This window comes from Epargyreus clarus, unplaced genomic scaffold (genome assembly GCF_041222505.1).
Source record: "Epargyreus clarus isolate Ecla_fem2 unplaced genomic scaffold, WU_Ecla_fem_2.2 ptg000019l, whole genome shotgun sequence".
Classification (NCBI taxonomy): Eukaryota; Metazoa; Arthropoda; class Insecta; order Lepidoptera; family Hesperiidae; genus Epargyreus; species Epargyreus clarus.
In genome coordinates this window covers 3,926,672-3,945,171 of record NW_027332227.1, presented here as the reverse complement: position 1 = coordinate 3,945,171, position 18,500 = coordinate 3,926,672, and the positions used below count along the sequence as shown (strand labels likewise).

Here is an 18,500-nt window from a genome sequence, read left to right as displayed (position 1 = left end):
AATATGTAGAAAAAATATATTATTTTTATATGCATTTTACAAAACGCTGTTAATAGTATAGTATAGTGTAAAAGAATTTGTGTATTTGTATTATCATCTGATGATTTTTACGCCAAATTTGAAACACACGAAATAATGATGATAAGGAAATTAGGGAATAAATGGACAGAGTAGAATAAAAGGTATTTTTTACAGTTGATCACTTTCTTTATTTTTCTGGGTTATCAACAAGAAATATTGTGTCAATAATTATTATAATAATACTTAAATCGTACATACTGCTAAAACAGATAGGTAGTAGATTTTATTTCCATTTTGTAAGAAATAAGGAAGTAATTGTATAAATTACTTTCAAATTGTTTTTGTTTAATTTCATTCCTTTTCCGCGCATAATATTATTTTCCTAATATTACTGCATCACAGATTGATCATGTACTTAATTGTTTCTGGTCTCGTAAGAAATAAAACAGGGCGGAACATGGTTCAAACTACGGAATATGTTGCTATCATTCGTACATAATTCCAAAATGCTAAACGTATTCGCGTTATCTACAGAATAAATGCCAGGGAGTAATGCAGACACCATTTCCTAATGGCCAGTATTCCAATAACGTGTCACAATAAGTTAAAAAATAATCTGTTTACAAATATTCTTATTTACAGAGTTAATAGTTTTGCGATATGCATTATAGGATTTAATAAATTTGCCTAATTTTTACAGGGATGTATAAATAAAAACGTAACTTGTTTTAATAAAAAGAAATAATTACACTATAACATCTCAGACAGACAAATATCATCAAACATAACAATGAACAAAAATATAGGTAGGTAATAAAAGATCGAACGTAATTATTATCTAGTAGCGATATCAACCAGACATTATCCAATTGGATCCATTTGCAATTTTTTTTATATAATGACTCAGTGATGTTAACAAGTAAGAAATCACTGGGTTAGGATGGCCGGTATTTTCTAATAACATTTATTTTTATACAAATATCATTTTAACTGTATTTTCACAAAGCTTTAGAATTTAGATAATATGGTTAACACCTTAACTTAAGTGTTTCTACTTTTACTTATGTGATTCACCATTAATTGCGAAATATCCAGACGTATATCAAATTGCACTCTGCGATGGGACAAGCTAAGTGCGATCGCGTGCTATCATAAGGCTACGTCCAACCCTGTCGCAGACACCACACCAATAATTCCATACAAATTCATCTATAAAATATTTAAGAAACATGCACGTATACTATTGCACACATAGATCAAGATTATGCTAACATCCTAAATTAGATTATGGTAACTGTTTTTTGATTATTCGCTATTAACGATTATACTAACAAGTTGCCGAAGCACTTTTGCCTATTCACTAATTATCCAAATAAACACCATACACCAAGTTAAATAGCACCCATGAGAATATCTTACATTTAAAGCAACAATATGTTATTTACACTAGCGATACATATTTACATTATTTACACAATTTTCATACACGTAACACAACACCTCTCACTCTACTCAACAACTTGAGTGACTCAAAAATAAATTGATTATTGTAATGGCTGCCTTAAATTATACAGTCTCATAAAAAGAATATTTTGTTTGTTCCTAAATGAGATACATCCTTGTTTCGTATATAATAAATCAGTCATAATATAAAGATCTTATTCTGAAACTTATACCCAGGCCGTACCTGAACATTGCTTATATTGAAATCAAAAACCGATCATTTATGTAATATAAACTTCCACTACTTATAAATATAATATGAAAGTATGTGAAAATATGAAATGGTTTACAAAAAATAATAGAAAGAGGCCTCGGAAACTTTTCAATTACTGAGTATATTCTAGTTTATCAAAAAGAATAAGGTCATTGTTCATCTTAGTCTAGTGTAGAGAAATAAGTTACAAGAGTCGAAAACTAAAACAGGCAGGTCACCTTCGCAACGTATAGTCTACTCAACGAAGTGTACAAAAAAGATAAAACAGATTAATTGAGCCATCTAAAAATTAATTTAATGTCAGCTAACAAGGACGGTTTCGATCTTCAGGAGTTGTCTGAGCTTATCGGTGACTCGTACGAGGGCCACCTTGGAGGCTCTCACGTTGACCTTCTCTCCGGCGCCCAGGAGCTGGTGGCACTGGGCTCGTTCTAGAAACTCTTGAGTACGAATCTCGCGCAGCAACTCCTTGGGCGAGCCTGATCCGCAGTGGATTTGTTTCAGCAAGCTTTCCTTTGACTTTATCTGAAAGGAAAATAACACAAATTAATTTTTAGACATTTTAAAGCATATTTTTTATACTTATTTTAAGATTAATTTTATTGCGCGAAAACGGCGACTTTTTTTTTATTAAACACTAAAAAGTATTATTACTGCAATATTAGTTTAGATCAAATATACTATATATCCACGACCAACATTTACTTGCATGATTTATGTACTTTTTCAAGCATGCCTTGCTTTCTCACGAATTTACGAATAGTTAAAGTAACTAAACGTCCTTATGTATACAGTCTGTCCAGACAAAAACTCAGTATATTTTTGTCCAAAATTGTACCTTAAATATATATAAACACACAACTAGGTCACAGCACATTACACATCAACGCAGAGCCGGTATCGCCTGTCGCAACTCATTTTAAAAATCGATCTATTTCTCATATCCTTTTTTAACGATAATCAATATCTTATATTATTTATATAAAATTCTCGTGTCACAATTTTGAATTTCACCAAATATTATATGCATATTCAGTAGGCCTGAGAATCAGCCACTATCTATTTTTCATACCCCTCAGTGATAAGGGTTGTTCACAATTAACATTTTTTTATTTATATGTTTGTATGTTTGTATATATTTCGGTATAAAACGCACCTGTAAAACATTAGTGACGTCTTGCAGCAAACACCAGAGGCCGTCAGCCGGTTGGCCGGGGATGGTCCGCAAGCTGTAAAACGGGGGCAGAGGGGCCTCGGTGCATTGTATCTCGATGGTAGAGTCCGGTGGTGGTGGCGGGGAACCCGGTGGTGGCGATGATAGGGGATCGCAACCGAGTTCTTCACGATCTGAAAACAACAATTTAATGTCAATACGAATACAGTATTAACTAAGGAAATTCATATTTAAAATGTATTTCTCCTTACATTCAACGCTAATTAAATGTTTAAAGCAAGCCTACTAGGATACGAATGGTAGTCTCAGATCAGAAAACCCACGCGGGGTAGGAAGTAAGAGGTATAATTCAAGTTTAAAGTTAGTGAATTTCATCAAAAATAGTAAGTATAGTAATGCTGATTAAATGTGCCGTAAAAGCTTGTAGCTTATTAGATTTGATAACAACACAATTTTATGTAATTATACCACATCTGCCTTCGTAATAAGATGTTGGCATGATGGTGATCTATACTTATTATTACCCTGAGACATAAGAAAGTTAATAATTCATGTTGTACTTACCAATTACATCAGCTGGTGACGAGAATCTCCATGGTTCAACAGCTTGTCCTTGGACATCTGCTATATGCAGCCTTAAAAGTAGGGCTGCCTGGCCTTCGGCTAACTCTTCAGGAGTTTGCCCACCGTAGGTGCCTAGCAGAGGATCGGCCCCATACGCAAGGAGCAGTCGGATGACTTCCACATGACTGTTCTCACAAGCCTCATGCAATGGCCTGAAATCATATTTGGAAAATATTTAATCTCTTTCTATTTTTAATTAAAAGTAAATAAATCATACCTAGTAAATAATTAGTATACTCCATATAGAAGTTTTTTAATTGCCTGCAGGAAATGACTTATTGAAATTATAACGCACCAAAAGTAAGTTTATAATAATATATTTTTTTTTTTTTTTTTTATATCACTTATCATATTATTTTGTCTTATTTCTATATGAAAAGATTTTTGTAACGAGAACGGTTACGCTGGAGTGTTACATAAGTACACACATTTTTTATGAATCGTATCGTGAATGGAAACATACCAATTTAAAGATGTCTATGTCCATCATTTAGACACTTACATAACAATGTTATTTAATTTTTATAGATACTAACCTTATTCCTCCTTGTGCCGCAGCGGAGACGTTAGCGCCGTACTGCAGCAGTAGTCTCGCGATTCGCACATGACCTTTGGCGGATGCAACATGTAAAGGGGTAAAACCAGCATTGTCCTTCGCTGATGGATCAGATTCCATCTTCTCCAGGCAAAACGCAACACAATCCTGTAACAAATACAATAATTCGGTTTAGAAAATAACATAAAATAATTGTCGATGTCGTACTTTTAAAACTAAACGTTCATGGCTCGACTTTCAGAGGCACCACCAATCCATGAAGCTTCATAATTTAGTCCTCAGGGATTAGCAACGAATCTATGACCCTCGTATATACTTTAACTTTATCTGGGATGAATTACAGACTATGGACGGCAGTTGCCACTTACCATCGGGTGGGCTGCACGGTCGTTAGTTACTTCTATGATATAAAATGTATTATTAAGTAACGATAAAATACTTACCGTGAACCCGAGACGAGCAGCGCGATGGAGATGCGTCTCCCCGATGCTCTTATTAATGAACCAGCCTTTAATCTCCTTTTGAATATCATGGACGGACTCAGGGTTTGGTTTGGGTGCCGGCCGGCGAATTTTATTACAAGTCTCGTCTCTGCGAATAATTTTCTTCTTCTTTCTTATATAATCGAACCCAGAACTGAACTTCCGTCGCCCAAACAGACGCTTCAACCGTTTTTTCGTATGATTCTCTGTTGTTCCAGGTGAACTACTTTCGTCTTTTGTACTATTCTTATCATCAGGGGATGGACTCTTATCCTTTTTCGTTTTATTATTTGCACAGTCCTTCATGCGTTTTGTATTAAAAGTCTTCATTAAACTGTTTCTTTTCTTTAGCCGTAGTAATCTTCCTTTAGCGTCGTTTCTTTTCAATGATTTAGTACTTCTAAGGCCGTCCCGAATTGAACTGGACCTTCTTTTAAATTTATCTTTTATTATTTTCTTAGATTTGAACTTAGGTTTAGTTTCTACTTCTTTCTTTATTAAAACAGGCTGCTCTTCTTCGGTGTCTTGTGCAATCTCGTCTCTACAAGATGGCGGCGCCGAGGCAGGTCTTTCATCTCCAAATACTTCTTTTATTGTAGCCCTTTGTTTCAAAACTCTACTTTCAGTCCTTGTTCTAGACTTCAATACAACTGGAGCAAATTCTTCCGTAGCACCCATCAAACCATCGGTATTTTTAATAAAAGCTGTTCTAAATGCAGTAACAGTTTCTTTTCTAAAAGCACCCAGATAAAAAATATCCTCCATCAATTTTTCCTTCTTTGCACTTAAATTCCCTTTGCTTCCATTTTTCATTAAACCTAAACTTGGTGTAGGAAGGAGCTCAGAAGTATTTGAACTTTTTGGTATAACTTTAGGTAACTTGTCATCTTTTTCTTTCGATTTCTTCTTAGTATCTTCCTTTTTTCCACACTTTTGAATTAAAACATCGACAATGGAGCTTCCCTTCTTTCTTACTTTTGTAGTTGAAAATACTGTAGATGTAGATGCTTCTGAATCATAATGTCTATTAACAGCAGAACAACTAGAGTTTGACTCCAAGTCACTATCCAGGGTCAGTTTGTCTGGTCTTCTGTAATCGTCTGTAGCAGCAGATGGCGCCGAGGAGGGAGCTGGTGAAAGTGGGACTGGGTCTAAGTCAGGAAGGGAAGTTGATCCACGTGTAAACATTGCTCCGGAACCCTTTACGAATGGTCCTCCGGAACGGCCTCTTGGAATAGCAATGAGTCTTGTAGGCATACGCAGAGATCTTTTATATCTGTAGAGTTCTTCTTCCCAGCCTGGGTGGAAGTCTGACCCATCACCAAAACCAGGTTTACGAATTGGAGTGGAGCAATTGCTTATAGAAGAATTATCCAATTTTTTCGATGACGACGACTTTACAGGGCTCTTAGTAATTGAAGTAACCTTATTGTCTTCCATTTTCAAGCTTTTGCGAACTCTTAATCGACAAGCGACGCTCAAAGCATCATCGTCGCTATCTGAAGTAGAATTATCGTTCTGGTTTTCATTTTTTACATTTTCCGTTGATGACGATTTTCCTTTAGTCCGCGAAAGGTGTTTAGATTTTCCTTTGTTTGCTGGCTTTTCATCCTTGTCTTTTATAGAATCTGTGGATTTTCTGGCATTCATATTCATGCGTTCATCACAGCACTCAAGTTTGACATAAGCAGATTTTTCTGATAAGTCTTTTAGTAACTGATACTTTAGCCGTTCTGTTTGTTCTTTTTCTTTCAGTATTTTGCTTTTAATAAGAGGCTCATCATCATCAGTAGATTCAGATTCTTCCTTAATAACTGTTTTTATTGATTCAGATTCAGATTCATCTTTTTCTTTTTTTATAGTAACGGCAGATGTAGTAGATGATTCATTTTTATTGTTTTTATGCTTTATTTTCGGATGTACTTTATTTCTATTAATTTTATCGTTTTCTTTGTCACCCTTTTTATCTGCTTTTATCTTTTCAGTTCTACTGCTCTGCTTATTTTTATCAACAAATACTTCATTAATAATATTTGTGGGTGCACATTCTTGTGCTATTGGAATTTCGTCTTCGTCAACCGGTTCTTGTTTAATTTCAATAACAGGCAAATCTTCCGTTATTGGTCTCTCCGGCGCAGTTTCAGTGACTTCTTTAGTTGGTATATGGTCTAATTTAACCGTTTCTTTAACTTCCACAGCTGGCACGTCTATTTTGGTTGGTTTTTCAAGTTTTACATCATTTTCACGCTCAATGGTGTCATTACGTCTTCTGTGAATCCTCTTTTTATGGCAGCCACTTTTCAGTTGTTCCATGAAACTATCACAAGCAGTAGCCCAATCTGTATCAATTTCTTGGACTTGTGAATTTATAACGACTTCAAAGTTTTCTGGTTCAAGTTTCTCTAGAATATTTTCCGTTTTAATAGGAATCTCTGCATCTTTTTCAATCTCTTCTATATTCATAGGTTCAGATTTTACTTCTGGGACCGTGTTTACGACTAGAACTTTTTCACTTTTTATAACCGATTCCAACCTTAAATTATCCTCCCTAATTTGATTGAAAAGGTGCTGCTTTTGTGATTTAGGCAGAAGTTTTATTTTCTCACCTTCAGAAGGATTAGAATCAGATTTTGAATCTGGTTTAACTGAGCTGTCATGTGACGGTGGCATTACTTTGAGTTCAGCCTTAGTTCTTATTCTGGATGCGACGTCGTTTTCAGGAGTATTCCTTTTTGGATCTGCAATCTCGAACCTTTGATAATCTGAGTCCCGTGGTAAGGAGTCTACAGCCTTAGGCATTTGAATGTGATGGTCTAAGCTCGAAACGATCTCATTATTTACAGGTTTATGATTATTTTTAACTACAGCATCTCCATCTGTAAGGTCAGTTATTTCTATGACAGAATCGTCTACATCGTCTATGACAATGAGTTCTGGTATCTGTCGTGCTACTTTATTAGGTTCTACGAATCCAGTATGTTTAGTTTCTAAACTGTTTCTAAGTATACTTAAAACCCTCTTATCAGCAGGTTGTGCTCCACTATGAATATCTAAATGATGTGGGTGTAAATCTCTATTGTGGCTCGGAATTTTTTGTATTACTTGACGGCTGCTTGAAGACGGATTCTTATTACGATAATTAGCATGATAATCGTTCATGTCCCGATGGATCGTTTCGGTCGGATATGTGCTATTAGAGTACCTGTGACTCATGTGCGGAACTTGTTCACGATATACATTGGATACGACAGATCGCTTTTGGTCATTTTGATAAGCCTCTAAACGTTTGTGACTCGCATAGCTGTAAACAGGTTTGCTCATCAGATCATATTGTTCTTGTGCCGATTGACTCATTCTTTCTATCCGACTGTCCGCCGCCCACGTCTCGTACCGAACGATTTTTTCCGGAATGTTACTAACAATGGGCCCTGCAGGACGCTTACGCTCTTCTATTACATAATGTCGATCATTCCGTATTCTACTATCTAAATGACGTTCATCGACCTTTTTAGTGAGATCTATTCGAGGAATATAATCCGAGGTTCTGCCAACTGGACCATTGTATTTGTTACGTTCAGAATATATTTGATGACGAGATTCTCCAGGATATGGTTCTGCTACTGGTTGAGTAGTTTCATATACCCCATTGTATCTAACAGGGTGGCTTGATTGAAGGGACGGACTGTAACTATGTCCAGGAATCCGTTCTCCCTTATATTGCGTAAAATCCGGTGCAAAGTCTACCTTATGAGATGCAGCACAATTTGAAATGGGTGGAACATGTCGACTGTTTGAAGTGGCGCGCGATTGTAAGGGTACTTTATTTTCTGAACTCCCTGATTCAATAATATCATCCGGAGTGGTTGAAGAATCTGCAGGGTTTTTAACCGTTTTTACAGATAAATCTAGTGGAGATTCCCGTTTTTGTTTAGTTTGATTCATTTGGTTAACCAACGTAGTAACCGATACTGTCATTCGAGCATGTTGGCTAGGGTACCCTGGTCTTACTGCCGACCGAGAAGGCGATGACTGGACATTATTTGATGGTCCGTAATCATAGCTTGTCTTTGGAGCAGTGGCAGAACGGTACATAGTCTTAGATTGTAATGTAGGATTGTTTTGAGCAATAGGCATCGCTGGCGTGGTCGGTGCATATCTGACTGAGGAAGTCGATGGTGTAGGATAGGGGTAGCTATTCCTAGAATCAACATTCCTGATCTTAGGAATATAATCCGTACGAGGAGGGAGACGAGACACCTCGTGTGGATGAGATTGGGATGCAACTGGTGCACGTTCCGGCTGTCTCGTCACATAATGCGCATTCATAGCTTCCATAGCTTCATGTTTGTATTGAGCTTGATGGTGATGTGATTCTATTCGATGAGATTGTATAGACTGCGGTGCCGCTGGCGATCGATAACCAGAATAGGCTTGTTGTGGATCGTATTTCCGCTGAGGTATGGTTGGATGTCTATCGTAATGAGACGTTACTCTCGAATACGACGATGATTCGCGACGTTGCGGAAGTGTAGGATAGGCCTGTGACGTTCTGCTGTCAATAGGCGTAAGCCGTTGAGGCGGTTGTACCGCTTGAGGATGGAGAATAGGTGGAACGCGATCATTGTGAGGTGGCGGCGGTTGCGCTAGCGGCATCGCATAACGTTGACTTGGTGGAGTGTGTGCAGCACTATCGCGCAAGCGAGACGTACTGTGTTGAGGCAAGGATCCAGTCATTCTAGCGTACGTTTGTGGGCTATTACGCGAAGGGACTGATGGCTGCGGAGAAGCGATCGGGGGACCATGTGAATTCCTACCGCCATCATTTATATTTGATTCATACTGATATCGTGAATATTGTTCCGGAGGTCGAGACGCCGAATAAGGGTCTGGAGGCCGCCCGGGTGCATAATGGTCGGGTGGCCTCGCTGTCGGCGTTTGAACGCGATGTACTGATGCCCGATATTGTGCCTGGGATTCCATCTGATGTTCGGTCGTTGTTGTTGGAGGATGTGGGGCATTCGATGGCGGCCGAGCTGGTGATGGACAAGGTGCTGCCGGAGCGGGTGCCGGAGAGGGTAGCATCCTCGGTGTGGGCTTGCGTATGATATGGGACGGTGGCGATAACGCACCGACTGCTTCTTCCTCGTCTTCCGGCTCGGGTTGCTCTCGGCGCTTCTCCGCCGCCTCTCGCATTACAGTAGCCTTGTGTATTATATGTGGTTCTGGTTCTAGTGGTTCAGAAGGTGGTCGAGGTGGAATCGAAAGAACCGGAGTTGGCGTAGACGGAGGAGCTGCTGCTGCAGAGGGTGGGCGAGACGATGGCGCCGGGACTCCAGACAGTGCTGGTGTTCCTTCTTCGGGAGGCGGTGCGCCTGAAGGCCACACGGACTGACCACTGCCCTCTGCTGCCTGCTTCGGTACCCCCATGAAAAACTGGCGCGTCCCTTCCAGTACATTGCTGAAACTGACGTCCATACTACGCGTTCCGACTCCACTGTACACCACCTGAAAAATAAACAATTATACTATTATTCTATGTTTCGAGTACGTCAAACATTTTGTACCTAGTACCGATAATAAATATCCTATCTCACGCTGACCTTGCCTTTGAGATGAATTAATTAATAGATGTTATTTTTTTCGGCATTAATAATTCAACTCTTCACAAATCCAACTTTTAATTTTAAAGTATACATACAAATGATAGGTTAATGTGCACATGTGGAAATTATCAAAGTCTAAGTGGGGTCGTTACCCGGCGGCTGCCCTTGAAAGTACTTCGCCCCCAAGCCTATATAGCGGTGCAATAAACCTTCAACAAGATACCACGCAACAAAGGAAATAGGAAGACGCCGTTTTTCATGAATTCTTTGGCAAATCGTTAATATGAACGAGTCTCGGTTTTTTGTAGATTTTCAGAATTGAGTCGAGAATTGAGTCAAGTCTCAGAATTTTCGACATTACATACAAACTTACAATGAATTACAAGAACTTAATCAATGTAACAATAAACTTTATACAATAATTTTAAATCGACTGATGTTTTGCCTTTCTGCTATTTTACATTTTCTGCTTTTTTCGCCGACTGACTATAATATAGTCTAAGACGACATACGTTATATATTTGGGGAAGGGTTACAACATCGGAATTATAGATAAAAATACCTAGTACCTATCTTTCGTACTATAACATATAGTTTAATGATTTTTCCATAATATATAGTAGGATGGACTAAAATAGTATAAAATTAGTATCATACTATAGGTATGTAGCACGGGAGGCAACCCCAGCTCACAGTATCGCGTGGGGCGGAAGCTGTATCCGTGGCGACCGCCTCAATCGATTGCATTGCAGGCGCAGCCCACCGTCGCCTAATAATAGACGTTCGAAATATTTACTCTCATTTTAACCTGGATTTCACATTCGTATGTATTTTTGTATGTAGATGCTATCACGATTTTATTCTATTTGGTTATGGATATGTATCGTATTTTAGCAGGCTTTGGTCTTGCCTGCTGTAGTATGAGCCACAGTCACCACCACCATATCACCTGTGTAAGTCTAAAACATCGGGGAGTCATCCTCCTCTATATCAGCACTGAAGGAATCAGTGGTAACAAGACATCCTGCTAAGCACGATATTATTTCAAAGATGATAAATCAAAATAGTATTTGCGAATAGAATTTTATTACATAACAGGGTATCTTATAGAAAAAGATCTTGGGTAAATTGATCTAAATACATCACAGCAATAACAACGTTTTCTCTATTATTTATAATATCAGGGCCCGATTAACCTTAGGCTAATTAGGCTACAGCCTAGGGCGCGAGGATCGGGGGGCGCGCCAAAATTGTATCTTCGGTACTATTAATTTCATGCTAGTAAACAAAGTCAAAAGTAATATATTACTTTTGAGGTCTATAGTTACGGTGGGGGCGCGTCTTCGTAAATAGCCTAGGGCGGTCAGAACTCTTGATCCGTCGCTGAATAGTATGTTCATATTCGTAGTAGCGCAAAAACATACGCTTTTATCCGATAGACAGCAACTAGTTATGCACTTATGCATGCACGCGCCCGGGCGAAGTGAAGCTGTATCTCTAGGCCGTATCCCTGGCAACGGCAATCGATTGCAACTCGCTGCCGGCGTAACAACACGCTGTTATGATTTCCTGGTACCCGTTAATGTATGTACCGACTATTGAAATGGAAACGTGGAAATCTAAAACGATATTGCGATAAGAGTTGAGAAAATGATTAAGAAAAAAAATTACGATAAAAAATATTATGATCATTTAAGTAACCTGAGTTTTGAAGTTATATAACATTTTTTGGTATCACTATGGCGAAAGCACCAAAATACCTATTTGGGGACCATCAGTATTATTTTAATAACAGTATGTGACCCTTTAGGTCGTATAAGTAGTGTCTTAGTATTATTTAGGCATGTACTAATCATAAAGCTATAAATCATTCCAACTAAATACCTTCCTTTAAATATCAATATACAGCAGGCTGATGCCGATCACTGAAAGTTTTGTCTGAGTTCTATGACATAAGATTAGAAATGACAATATTTGCATCATTCATGCAAATAAGGGAGAAAGTTTTTTCCGGATTGTCTGAAACTGTTTGCTCGTCGAACGTGTGTAGAGAACTAGAGACATTATACAATACTAAAATAGGCAGAGAATTTAGAGGACAATTTATCTGTCATCTATACAGGTGGGGAAATAAAATTTGTATTCTATTACTTGAGTCATCTATACTAATATTATAAAGAGGTAAAGTTTGTAACTTTGATTGTTTGTTTCTTTGTAAGAGCTAATCTTCGGAAAAAACTGAACCGATCACGAAAATTATTTCACAATCATTTCTGATTGTGAAATAATTTTCGCTACACTATTCAGGAATGCTATAAGCTATATTTTATTATGATTAAACATAAATCGGCCGATGCCGCGGGTACATAAAGAATTAAGAAGTATTACATAAAGAAGAAACATTTCTAATTGCCAAGTTATTCATACGTAAAACGGAAACAAAATCGTATAATCATAAGAACCCGTATCATTCCCACGTCGAAAACCATTACTTTGTACACCTATCAACATATACAACAAATGAGTTTTACAAGCGAGGTGACCGTGTTGCTTTTGCATGTAATGCATATATGCATCCATATATTTCAAGATGCAATTATGTCGGCGCACTTGCTTGGATTCCGTTATGGCACGCCTGCTATTAGGGTTACCACACATAATATAATGTATAGGAATTATAGATTCGAAATATATTTTAATCTATTATATTAAATTAAAATACGAAAGATGCTATATTTTCATCGATAATTCCGTAGGGAATCGGAAAAAAAAACATCATAAAAATGATTATTACATAGTAGCTAATGAGTTGACAAACCTATATTTTATCCTAGATTTTCCTAATGTACCTACGTGGTATGTAGGTATTATATTTATACATTTTAAAAGAGATAGGTACTATGTTTCTTCAAAAATGTGGCAACCCTACTGCCGTAAGATATTACTGTTTCTATTCCACTCACAGGTAATAAATCGTGTAATCGCATATTAGGATTATTACGAGTAATTCTCCGATCCTAACATTCGTTAAATACATACAATAACACAATACATATATTAACGTAATTCAAAAAAGTACTGCTATTTTGTTGTTGTTGGTTAAATTTTATACAGAACTGAATAGGAAGTAATCGTGTAAAGGTCAAATTACTATAAGCCAAATATCGTTCCGTAAAACGATTGTAAAATCGTTCATTGGTATAGGTACTGCTATTATAAAGCTTTACGGAAAATATATTCTTATGATTAAGTGTATTCACACGTAACTACAACACCACACGGCAACAACAAAATGTCGGCAAACTGTGGTTGCACTGTGGTTCGATTTGGTTGCCCTGTGGTACGTATATCTTATATACAAAATTCTCGTGTCACAATGTTAGTTAGCGTACTTCTCCAAAACGGCTTTACCGATTTTCACCAAATATTATATGCATATTCAGTAGGTCTGAGAATCGGCTAATATCTATTTTTCATGCCCCTAAGTGATAACGGTTGTTCACCCTTAACATTTTTTTATTTATATAGCAACACAACGTTTGCCTTGTCAGCTAGTTTTGCTATAAAATAGCCGACTTGGTGTCGCTTGTAGTTGTATTGTGGTTGCGATGTGGTCAGTATTGTCCACACTGTTGATTTGACCGTCAACACGTGGTTACAGTGAATAAAACTACTCATTTCACACAAAGGACACACATAATACATCATACAGTTGCGTTGCGTGGTTACGTGTGAACGGGCACTAAACGTGAATAGCATTGAATATTATTTATAATGACATTATAATATTTAACGCATCGCGTCAAACAACACGCAATAAATCGAGGTGTTGGCAGAAAATATTTACACGTGCTATTAGTTGTGGGCTGCGGCTTAATGATTTCAAAAGCTAGTCGCCAGGGACGTCACTTTGTTGCCAATTCACGTAGTACACAGTACTGTGATGTCAGTACATATGTATTCGACGCAAAAATATACAATGTTCTATAGGGTAACGTATATATAAGCGAGGTACATACATTACGCGGTCTTTCATTTATCTTATAGTTTGGATTATTAGTCTCGCATACCGTCGTACGCACCAGACGGTGCGGTGAGCGATAAGCTCACCTAGGCGGAGCCCGACGGGGCAATGCGCTAAGAGGACTCCGGTTGCGTTCCTTTGGAGATCCCGGAGTCCTCTACGCAGCGCTGAGGACGGCCACCGGGGGGGTTTTAGTTTGGATTATTAGAATTAAGTAGTGGCAAGAAAGATTAATTAGATATTTTTTCTATATATTTTTTTTAATTAGTGGTAAATTTTGTCACTATCTACTTGTATTATGGCTCTACAGATAAAGTCCTGTAAGAGAGGTAAAGATGGACAGGCAGGAGTTAGGTATGAAACCCCAATAATTGTAATCTGGTTATAACATGTAGTAAAGTTAAACCAAAACATAGAGTTGCTTCGGTAAGAAATGTAAGTAACTTTGTTTTTATATTTATGGAAAAATAACCGGTAATTATAATTAGCACTCAACGGTTATTAAACAGGGCTTAATTAATCCCTACGCATTGAGATAGCGCTAGGCTTATTTTAGGCCGGTCGCAGACAGATCGATCGATCTAGTTCTAGATAGTTACAATGTTTCTCATAATAATTGCGCAACAAAATTTATCTGCCATGTCTTCGTTCCTACTCATGAATTATTACCGACTGAATGGTTAACGGTTTGGTTAACGAAATTGAAGCGATGGTTTTAATCAGGGTTCGCGGATAAATATCAACGGATATATACCGATGTGACGTTGGCAACATTGCTGTATTTTGATATTTATTACAAATATCGGATTTTTGCGAACCCTGGTTCTAATACATTTCAGAAGTAGGTATACTTATATGTAAATGTAAATGATATGTTACTGTGAACTCATAGTCACAGTCATCATGATCGACGGATATTTGGACCTTTTCCTCATAACATCCACGGCTTATTAAATACCTAACCAATTAATCCAACCATTTATCATAATATTATTAAGTACGTAAGGATTAGTTTGGCATTTTTTACCCAATGTAAAGCTAAGTAAGTTTTTTAAACCCCTCCCCTCTATTCTTACATATATATAACTCAAAGGTGACTGACTGACATAGTGATCTATCAACGCACAGCCCAAACCACTGGACGGATCGGGCTGAAATTTGACATGCAGGTAGATGTTATGACGTAGGCATCCGCTAAGAAAGGATTTTGATCAATTCTACCCCCAAGAGGATAAAATAGAGGATGAAAGTTTGTATAAATCTTCTTAGTTAATAATATTACTTCGTAACGCGAGCGTAGCCGCGGGCAAAAGCTCGTTCTTACATAAGTTATTAAACTTCGTTTTTTACCTTCCAGATGCAAATGAAAGATGATACCTGCCTAGACACTAGGACCCTAATGAAAAGCCCCTAAAGTCTTGTCATATGGAAAAGATACAAAGTCTTATAAATTGAGAAAGACGGCGCTAGTAATATTGTGCTATATCTTACCTATGGTAGACAGCTATCCTGCTTGGTGAGAATGGTAATCTCTGATGGCACTCATGTCTCGATCTTTACATTCCTCTTGACCTGGAAACAAAGGAAAAAAGAGTTATAGATAGATAGATAAAGTTAGAATTCTATTCATTCATGCAATTTATTCTTAACCTTTTCACCGAGTAATTATAATACATAAATGTAAAACTGTGGGTACTCTAATAGAGAAAAGATGATTATGTATGTCTCTATGTGGTCATCTTATATTGTGATTTTCTCGTGGTGGTCAGTGACCAGTGTGATGGTGACCGTGCTTGCAATTATCCTATAGTTTGTGTAAAAGATCGATATAATGAAGTAATATGCAATCCACCTGAAGGCAAGTGATAAGCGCTGCTCATGGAGATTTGTTTCCAGCTCTATATTCATTATTCAGAATTTCTAAAGTCACTTATAGATTCTTTGTACATCTGAGGACTAAGAAGATTGCCTCATTAGTAAATCAGTGTATAGACATCAATTCCTCTGCCGGGCAGACATATAAATAATGAATTTACACATCTGTTTTGAGCTTGAATAGTCTATTGAAAAACCTGTGCGGACATTGACCCATATTCGCAAAACTATTCAGCACATCATGCGAATTGACTTGTAAAGCGATTTATTGAATAAAAACGGAACGGGCGTGTTATGTTTCTTATATACACTTTTAGGTTACGTTATTGAATGTTACAAACCTCTTTTTAAATATTCACGATATTAATTTTATTAATAATTCAAATTTAGAAATACTGGTCGCATAAAAAATATCGGAGACGAAAGCGAATTAAAAATCAAACACCGAAATTTTATATTTGGAATATTTATGAAGAAAAACCATTACGACGCAATACGCAAATATTCGAAACGAAATTCTTTAATCAACGTATTTGCGCTTTGAAGTTTTTTCTCCCCTAGGAGTAATAAAAACTAAATATGTTTAAACAAATCATTAAGATTTTATTCTTTACACACAGGAATTATATTACTAAAAGTGTTACTAAAACTAAAGTTTTTATAACTAAAACGGTGGTATTTATATCGTAAATTAAATTAGTAAATTCCGTTGTTATATTATTAAACCAACTTAGTAACGTTATTTATAACACGCATTTTGATAATGCGTGTTATGCGTGTGCCTAGTTCAGAGGGATTGAACTTTAATCGTAGTTTTTATTATCGGTTTATTATTACAAATGTTGTTGGTATAATAATTAATTAACATTTAATTTATAGCATTGAAATATTTGACGAAAACACGATTAAGTGATAAATAAGTACTTCAATAGAGCCTTCATATGTTCGGATTGGAGCGATGTGGTAAGTTCCAAGTGTCTTAATTAATGGTAGTAAAAATCTAGCGTAGTATATATAAAATGGACTCCCAGATATCAATACATTTAATTAGGAGAAAAAAAGAGTACGAATTACGTACATAAGTCGATTTTTCATCGGCACGCGGCACGTACTAGTGTGCAGTGCATACGCCACATTATTTACGTACACAAACGCTCACAGCTGTGCGGGGTCATTGCCCTCGCGCCGCGCGAAACAAGGTGAATCGTAAGTCCGCCGCTTTTTGTCTTCGACGAAATGTGACTCCGCGATGTTTTTCAATATATTAGCCTCATGTGACGTCATCCATTGCTATGTGTCATGCATATTATGTTACACGTTAAGTCAGGCAACCGATACAATTGCTTCGAGATAAGCTGGTTTCCGAAGTGCCTCATGATCTCACGTTTTATTTGCGTCCGTGTTTTATTTAGAATCCTGCCAGTAACAAGATAATATTTACTGAGAATTTTCGGTCAAATTTATTGTAACGAACGTATTTTATAATCATGTTTGTTTGAAGTCTACTAATATATGTTCCATGATGCCGATGCCCGTATGAATTTACATGGCTAATTGGCGTAAAAGTCAACTTTCACTCTGCAGAAATTTAGTTCATAACAGTGATGTTATCGAGTTGCAATGCTGAACTGGAATGAATGCTCCACGTCGTGTCTGTCGAGAGAAACGTTAGATGGATGGTCTGAGACACGTATGCACTGTAACGAGAGCGCGGGTGGGCACATTCCACGCGCGATCACCGTACGATACCTACGATATGCAAGTGGAACAGATACTGGCCAATTATCCCTATACCTGTAGGACCAGCTGTGTTTTAGTTGGGTACGGTATATTAATGACACATAAGGAGAACTTAGTTCTCAACGGCAAGGCGTATTTTTTATAAGATTGAAGTAACAAATAAGAATACAGTTCACGTAGAAAGTGGCTATAGTAGCCTATGGACTGTAACCAACTCAATATAGAACAGGGGTTTTACCTGAAACCGATCATAGATGGGTAATATTACTCACTCCAGACTAGGATTTTGCCGTTTCATTATAAACCAGCGGGCATCCACACACTTCGTCCCCCCCCCCCCCCCCGAACGCAAGAACTACTTCACGATAGAGATATTTGTGGTAATCGATCAGTAAGGATCGAACTATACGTATTGGATCTATTATGTGCAGAATGTATTAACTTCTACCATGCCATCTTCTAACAATTCGAGAAGAAGTGTCGGAATTAAACTTCAAATTAAATAAACTGCAGCGTCTGTTAAGAAATTGACAGACCATGGCACTTTGCTAAATGTCTAAAAACTGACACTTTAACCTTCAAGCATTCGAAACGGAATACAAATGATTTTGTTTACTATATCATAATGTTCGCGTTAAAATAGTTCACGAACCCAATTTCAAAGATCATTAATCTTCGCGCCCC

The 18,500-nt window shown here is 37.3% G+C and overlaps 1 protein-coding gene across 5 annotated transcripts in view; it reads right to left on the bottom strand.

Moving 5' to 3' along the window:
* Positions 1-185: 185 nt before the first annotated feature.
* LOC140750220 (uncharacterized) overlaps positions 186-18,500 on the bottom strand; it is an 84,435-nt gene continuing 66,120 nt past the window's right edge. For all 5 annotated transcript variants that reach the window (XM_073083637.1, XM_073083642.1, XM_073083640.1 and 2 more), the window contains 6 exons: positions 15,693-15,773; positions 4,536-10,079; positions 4,073-4,239; positions 3,477-3,688; positions 2,895-3,085; positions 186-2,263 (listed from right to left, as the gene is read on the bottom strand). In XM_073083637.1, the coding sequence (XP_072939738.1) occupies positions 2,039-2,263; positions 2,895-3,085; positions 3,477-3,688; positions 4,073-4,239; positions 4,536-10,049 (6,309 nt within the window). In that variant the 5' untranslated portion in view covers positions 10,050-10,079; positions 15,693-15,773 and the 3' untranslated portion in view covers positions 186-2,038. The remainder of the gene's footprint in view (positions 2,264-2,894; positions 3,086-3,476; positions 3,689-4,072; positions 4,240-4,535; positions 10,080-15,692; positions 15,774-18,500) is intronic.